Consider the following 7135-nt stretch of genomic DNA (forward strand, 5'->3'; position numbering starts at 1 on the left):
TCCAGTCTGGAGCCAAGGACCAGATGGCCCGAGTGTCATCCACACTCTTGCAACTGGGCAGCCTGGGGCCCTGCCACCTGCCGGCGAGTCCAGACATAACACAGAGATCCGTGGGGAAGGAAAGAGGCTTTTAGTCACAGGGTACCCGATGTGAGGGGGCCGAGAGCACCCCTGCTCCAAGCCAACCTCCTCCACAAAGCACAGCCATTCCCTTGTTTTCAGAAAGACTAAAATCCGAACCCATGCCCAGAAGACCCCTGTCGTCACTTACCTGTCCTTTTGGAGCGAGAGGCAACTACACAGACAGGTCTCCATCCTCAGTCTGTCTCTCTGCGGTGCGCACTTGTGAGTCCCCAAGTCGCCGTCGCCTAGCAACAGCTTCTTCCCTCCGCTAGGGTTGGGGTGCCAGGGGCTCCATCTGTGGGGCCAGCCCGTGCATCTGTGTGCGGCTCTCAGAGCGAGGGTGGGGGTGGTCCAGGACCTGTGTGCCGTGCGGCCATGTGCAACCCACGCAGTTTGGGTTGCAGCAGCCTCCTGCAGGCCGCTGCTGGGGGGTCGTGCTCCCGACCCTGCAAGCAGGGCAAGGCAAGAGCCCTGAGAGGAGCCTGGTGCCCTCTGGGTCCCACAGATGCCGCAGTTTCCTCCAATCAGGCGGGGTGAGGGGAACTCAGGAAGGGGCCAAGTTTTTGCCCACCCCCTGTTTTAAGTCTTTTGCCCCCAAATCCCACACGAGGTGGAAGTGTTCAAATTCCCAGCCAGTCTCCGCTGGTGTCCACCACACACAGTGTCTCCACCTGGGCCGGAGCGTCGCCATGCTCATCTGCACGATACACGTGTGTCTCGACCTTCTCAGCCCACGCAGGCTCTGTGCGAGCTGCGTCACAAGCCATATGAGTTGTTTCCCCGTCTCTGGGTTACGGAAACCTGCCACGCAGTTTGGGCTGCAATTTAACTGCAATTTCAATCACCGCCTCAGTGTTTTCTCTTTTCTGGCCCTTCTCTGGGGAGTGCAGCCTCGTGCCCCGGATCAGGGATCCCCTGCTCCCCAGCAGTCTGGCCAGACCCCTGCCCTGTACGCCCCCACCCCTCCCCCGCCCCCTTACAATCACAGAAGGGGCAGTCAGAGTTCGAAGCAAGAAGAGGATTCGAAGATAGTTACCAGAGCCTCCAAACGAGAGCCCAGTCTGGCTGAAACCTTGATTTTGACCCAAAACAGAGAACTCAGTCAAGCCCACCAGCACTCTGACCTACAACTATAAGGCAATCAGTGGGTGTTGTTTTAAGCTCCTAAACATTTGTAAAGATGTCATTTTATTTATTTTTGGACGAAGGAGAAGGGAGGGAGAAAGAGAGGGAGAGAAACATCAATGTGTGGTTGTCTCTCATGCGCCACCAACTGGGGACCTGGCCTGCAACCCAGGCATGGGCCCTGACTGGGAATCGAACCAGCGACCCTTTGGTTTGCAGGCTGGTACTCAACTCACTGAGCCACACCAGCCAGGGCTAAGCTCCTGAATGTTTAATAATGCCTTAGGCAGAATAGGAAACAGCCTTGATGCCCTCTCTCTCTTTATCAGGCTAAGGGTCATTCACTCGGGGGCTGGCTGAACACACTCTGGCAGCCCCAGGATTATAGAAATTCCTGGCTCCCGCAGACCCCTAGGACTCGGGGTCCTGCCCCTGTGGGATTCTGGGGTCCCTGCCTACCCACAGGAGCCCCCAATGTCAGGGAAGCCAGGCCCCTTCACCGCTAACCCATCCTGGGCATCCGCCCTCCGAGAGGGACCCGAGGTGGGGGCCATGGTGCGGGTCCGTGGCTGCGGAAAACGGCGGGCACAGAAAGGGGTCCTGAGGTGGGTGGACGTGCCATGGCTCCCACAGCGGCTGGACTAGGGGAGGGGCCGGAGGGATTCTGTTCCCCAGGAGCCCCGCCCCCGTCCTCCTGGGTCCACGGCAACTTCTGGGGCACCCGGGATGGTGGCTCCTGGAGTGACTCTAAAAGATGGCAATAAGAGGGTAAAAATGACACTAAAGGGTTATTTGCTACAGTCAAGACCCTGCCCGTGGCTCCTCACAGAAAATCTGCACACTGTTCTGAGAAAGGGGGAGCCGCCTGTTTGATAGATGTCGTTAAACAAACAAACAAACAAACAACCTGTAAGAAGTGGCCCAAAGCCCCCACCTCCCACCGGCCCTGACCTTGGCCATCCTGCCGCAGGCGGGGAGCGGCCCACATCCCGGGTTCTTTCCAGGCTTGGGGCCTTGAACTGCCCTGCACCCACCGGCTCCCTCCCAGCGGCCTCCTCCATTGACCGGCCTGCATTCAGGGAGATAAGAGTATTTTCCTCGTGAATCAAACAGCGACCTGCTGAGGAAGATAACCAGGGTGTGGGGTGGGTGGAGTGGGTCGTCAGGGTCAACCGCCTGCGGGCCAGCCCCGGCCAGCCGGATGCTCACGAGCACCTCGGGTGACCGGGCAACAGCAACGGAGAAGGAACACTGTTCACATTGGAATTGTGCAATATGTTCCCTGACAAACTGCAAAGACTTGGAGACAGTCCACTGGTGTGAGTACTTTACCCCACGGCCTTTGGCATGTGGCACTTGTGCAGGGTCGCCCGGCTTGGGGGCCAGACCCTACGTTGGGCCGTGTTCTCTGCGGGGATGCCGACAGCCCTGGGGTCTGGGCCCCAGGCAGGCCGCTCTGAGACAGCCCGCCCTGTCTGCGCCTCCTCCTGCAGGAGGGAGGTGGGCGAGGCCCGAACCCAGCCCGATGTCAGGCTCAGTGCTGCGGCTGCGTGGGGCTAGAAGCCATCTTGGGCTGAGACCCCAAAACAAGGACCCGAGTGCAATGGTTTATTGGGAGGTGACTCCAGGGAGCGGGAACGGGGCATGAGACGGGGACCGACAGGCAGCCAAGAAAGGGCCCATTAATGAGTGAGTTTGCACTGCGGGCACCTGAGGCTCAGTCCTCCTGACCTCTGGGAGACACTGTGGAACTGGCCTCAGAGTTGTCCCACCCGAGGGCGGCTATCTCCCGCCTAAAGCCCATCACTGGTGGAGGGCCATCCCGCGGGGACCGACACCTGATACTCCCAGCCGGCCCTGTGGGCCTTCTCTGGGAGGGAGTCACAGGTGGGGTTAGCAGGGGCAGCAGGCGGGTACTGGGAGTGTCAGGGGGTACGTGGGGGGCACATCTCCACCAGTGTCTGCGGCACGAGTCAGGGACAGAGGAGAGCGGTATTTATGGCGGAGGTAGGCAAGCCTCGCCCGCGGGGCTTGTACGTGGGAGGCCCGGCCGATCCCATCAGGGTCGATGGAGCCGGGGTCCGGTGTTGTCGTTGCTGTGGTTCCCGCCCCTGCACCGCCTGCTTCAATGAGTGTGGCTTGTGCTTCCTGCTTCTTCGGTGTCGGCTCCAGCCCGAGCTGTGGGCTTCCATTCCGTGCGTGCATCTCGGAGCGCGCCTCTCCGCACACCTGCGGGGCCTGGGGTTCTCGGTGGGCCCACCAGTCTGGGCAGGCGCAGCGGGCCGGGGGCGGGGCTTTCTCCGTAGCCCCACAGCTCCCCTGGTGGTGGGCGGGTTCTGTCTGGTTCAAGAAGGTCCTGCACCCCAACTTGAGGGGTGATCTTTTTTCTTGTTTTCTTTCCCATCTGCCGTGATCTTCACCCGTGCTTGGTGGGGTGTGGGGTGGGCTACAGGGTTTACTGCCTTTCCCTCAGCAGTCAAAGGCTTATTCCCCGGGAGAAGGAAGGCGGGGGCCTCAGGTCTTGCCTCAATGTGGGAAGTTTTCTCTGGGTCTCTGCCTGCCCTTAATCTTTCTTGGGGGCACCCAGCAGGTCCTCTGAGAAGCACCTGCAGGTGGGTCTGTGGCTCCTCAGGGTCCGCACCCTCACACTAGCTCACCCTTGGCCCTGAGCAATCAGTTAAACTGTTGGTTAGCTGAGTCCGCACCTGCTGGCACTGCGGCGCCCCCGCCCTCCTGCATTCTGCCCCGGGGAGGGGGGGGTGCTGAACACAGAGGGGGAGCGCCGTGCTGTCCCCGCAGGCACCTGACTTCCTGAGAGTTCAGGCCATCCGGGGGCCCGGCCACATCTGCTCTCTTAGGGGTTCGAGAAGAGTTGTGACTGTGTGCATCATCTGGGCTTTTCTTGTTGCAGCTTCTACCCTCTAAGCAGTCCTCTCCTCAATGAGGCTGTGGAGGGGTCTGCAAAATGCAGTGGTGCACCCGAAGTTCCTCAAAACCATCTACGGGGTGCAAGAAGTCTTAGAACTGTTTTTATTTATTTTACGTCTCATCCTTAAAAACAAAAACAAAAACAGAATGACACCTCTCTGGCAGGAAAAAAGACCTCATCGTGGAGGTGATTAGAGACAGGGCCACCTAAGAGCCTGTGTCGCCAGGGTAGGAGCTGGTGAAGTTCAGTTCCTCTTTGATTTCCCAGGAACACCATGGTGGCGTGTGATTCGGTCTGCTGCCCCTGAGGTGCCGGATCCCGCGTAACACCTGGCGCACCACGCTGTCCTGGTGGTAGGCTCGCCAGCTCCCCCACAGGAATTTTGAGGTCTTGCAGGGGAGGCCCGGGTCTCTCATCTCTGGATGTCTAGTGCCCATTCAGGAGGAAGGGCCAGGGGCTCCCAGGTCAGTGGCTCGATATGCAGCCTGGCTACCCCTCAGCCCAGCTTCCCAACGGGAAGCTTTATCAACCCCACCATTGAATGAGGGGTAAACTGAGGCCCACGGAAGGGCCATGAATGGCCCTGGGTTATAGAGCCCATCCCTTGAGAGACTAGGACCAGCCAAAGCCTCCTGCTGACCGATTCTGTGCCCGATCAGCCTGCCGTCCCCCCTGCCGCTCCCAGACAAGGTGGCCCGGAGGGTGGGGAGAACCGGGGCCCTCTAACTCACAGCATCCCAGCCAGGGCTGCAAGGAGCGGAGACGGGGAGGTGTGTGTGCAGGTGCTCTTTATTTCTCATGCCTCTCTGAGCTGAGTGGGGGTTTCGGAGGTTTGACTTGGGATGCCTTTTCTCCTGGCCCGTCCCCTTCAGCTCTGGGTCCAGCTGGAGCAGAAGGGGGTGGCTTTTTTGAACCTCCCAGCAAGGCTCCAAAAACCGATCCAGTGGAGGCCAGGAGGATGTTGGATGCCGTGGAGAGCCCAGCCGCCCCTGTGGGAGAGAGGGTGAGCACAGGGAACACACAGTGGCCAGTGGCCGGGGCCCCACGGGAGGTCTGAGGCCGGGAGATCCCTCCTCTGGGTCCTGAAACCTGCAGGGCTCTGTGGCTCCGGGGTCAGGATGCTGACGGTGGCAGAGAGAGAAGAGGAGGCAGGGTGAATTCACGGGAAGTGGGGGGCAGAGGAGAGTCGCCACAGGCTTTGAGGTTCTGGTCCCCTCACTTTACACAGGAGGCCACAGAGGCCCGAGAGTGAGGGGCCCCACTGAGGCTCCCCAGGTGTCAGATTTGGGTAGATCTGGACCCACAGCCGGGACATCAGTCACCTTGGACTCCTTCCCTTCCCCTCCCTCCCAGAACCTCTCACCCCTCCACTGCACCCCGCACCTCCCTCAGAAGGGGCCAGAAAGGAGAGAGCCAGGGAGAGACCAAGGACCAGGGGCACCGGATGACACAGAACTGGAGGGAGAGGGCAAGCTGTCCCCTCAGGCTCCGCCTCTGGGCCGAATCCCGTCCTGGCCCCCTCCTCCCCTCCTCCCCCTCCTGCTCGGGACACTCACCCACAGACTGCAGAGTAGCCACCAGGCTACCGGCGGCAACCCCGCCCCCGTTGGCGACGGCGGCCGCTGACATCATCTTGGCCGCTAGGGAGGAAGCTGCGATGCCCGCCCCGGTGAAGCCCATGGCGCCCAGCACCACGGGCACCGCGCCCACGGCCACCGCTGCGGGGAGGAGGGGCCGGGTCGGCATGTGCGCTCAGGGGAGTGCACCCCCTTAGGAATTCCTTGACAGTGTCTACTCTGAGTAATGCAGAGGCAGCAGCTTGGAGACCGGTGCCCAGGCGAAGAAGGTGGGGGGTGGGGGGTGGGAGGAGGAGGAGGGGGATGGGCAGAGACATCATCAGAGGAGGTCCAGGCAGAGCCCTGGGCTGGATCTCTAACTTGCTGTGTGACGCTGGGGAAGTCGCGACCTCTCCCTGGGCTCAAGTTGGTGCGTGTGTGTGAATGTGGAGGGTGAGTTAAACCACTGCAGTTTTAGGGGCGACCCCCCCCCCCCCCTTTCAGATGAAGTCTTGCCTGCATGCTCGTTATCTGCAAGCACTAGACGAGCAGCTAGGTCAGGGATCCGCGAGAGCACTGCTCTCTTCCCCAAAACTCACTCTCGCGAGCCGCTCCGGGAGCGGAAGGAGTGCTCCGGGGCCTGCAGGGCCGGGCCAGGCCAGTACAGTGCCCCGCCCACCCCAGGAGGAGGGCCCCAGGTAACTCACCTCCTCCGACTGCAGCCGCCGCTGCTCTCTCTGGGGAGACAGAATTGGGTGGGGTGGGGTGGGGCAGGGGGACAACAGTTAGTTGTTTGAGACAGTGAAGGAAGGTAGCCAGCTAGTCCTCTGGCCCTTCGTGAGTTGGATTGGAGCTGGGGAGGCCAGCCCCCTGCCCAGCCCCCCACCCTCCCTGTCCCAGCGCAAAGCAAGTCTCACTTATCATGGTGAGGCCTCCCTGGTCCAGCCTCCGCTCAGGAAACGACTCTGCTCCTTGGGATGCTACTTCCCAGACGAACCAATGGGGACACCGCTGGTCGCTCGCAGCTCCTCATCCCTGGCGCAACGCAGGCACAATGCGCCTTCTGCCCGCCCCTAATCCCCGCCCCACTCGCTGGACAGCCCACTCCTGTTCTCCTGCCCCCTGGCGGGTTTCCTTGGGTGGCTTTCTCTCTTGCTGGGTGGCTCTACCGGAAAGAGTTTAAAGCACCTGGACGTCAAAGCTGGTGGGCTGTGGTTCCAAATTGTTGTACCCACCCCCACCCTCCCAGTCCCCACCCCCTTCACTCCCACTAAAAAGAAGCAAAAAAACCCCCAAAACTTATAGAGAAAAACATGATTTGATTTCACTTAATTTCATTTGAGTGCATTTCCTTTCAGTGTACCCCCCTGCAAGACCACCCCATCCCTGTCACTCTCTGAAT

The 7135-nt window shown here is 60.6% G+C and overlaps 1 protein-coding gene across 1 annotated transcript; it reads right to left on the minus strand.

Moving 5' to 3' along the window:
- Positions 1–4948: 4948 nt before the first annotated feature.
- Positions 4949–6790, minus strand: LOC114492844 (interferon alpha-inducible protein 27-like protein 2). The gene is made up of 4 exons (XM_028507413.2): positions 6651–6790; positions 6441–6470; positions 5734–5895; positions 4949–5166 (listed from the first exon to the last, which is right to left on the minus strand). Exons 1-4 carry the CDS (start codon positions 6655–6657, stop codon positions 4967–4969), a joined length of 399 nt encoding a protein of 132 aa, XP_028363214.1. The 5' UTR covers positions 6658–6790; the 3' UTR covers positions 4949–4966.
- Positions 6791–7135: the final 345 nt, after the last annotated feature.

This window comes from Phyllostomus discolor, chromosome 1 (assembly GCF_004126475.2).
Source record: "Phyllostomus discolor isolate MPI-MPIP mPhyDis1 chromosome 1, mPhyDis1.pri.v3, whole genome shotgun sequence".
Classification (NCBI taxonomy): domain Eukaryota; kingdom Metazoa; phylum Chordata; class Mammalia; order Chiroptera; family Phyllostomidae; genus Phyllostomus; species Phyllostomus discolor.

What these genes read in the sequence shown, in the direction of transcription:
- LOC114492844 (XM_028507413.2), bottom strand. An exon ending in GGCGGCTGCAGTCGGAGGAG is followed by an intron (nt 5,896 to 6,440) that starts GTGAGTTACCTG and finishes TCCTCCCCGCAG; the next exon opens with CGGTGGCCGTGGGCGCGGTG. An exon ending in GGCTACTCTGCAGTCTGTGG is followed by an intron (nt 5,167 to 5,733) that starts GTGAGTGTCCCG and finishes TCTCTCCCACAG; the next exon opens with GGGCGGCTGGGCTCTCCACG.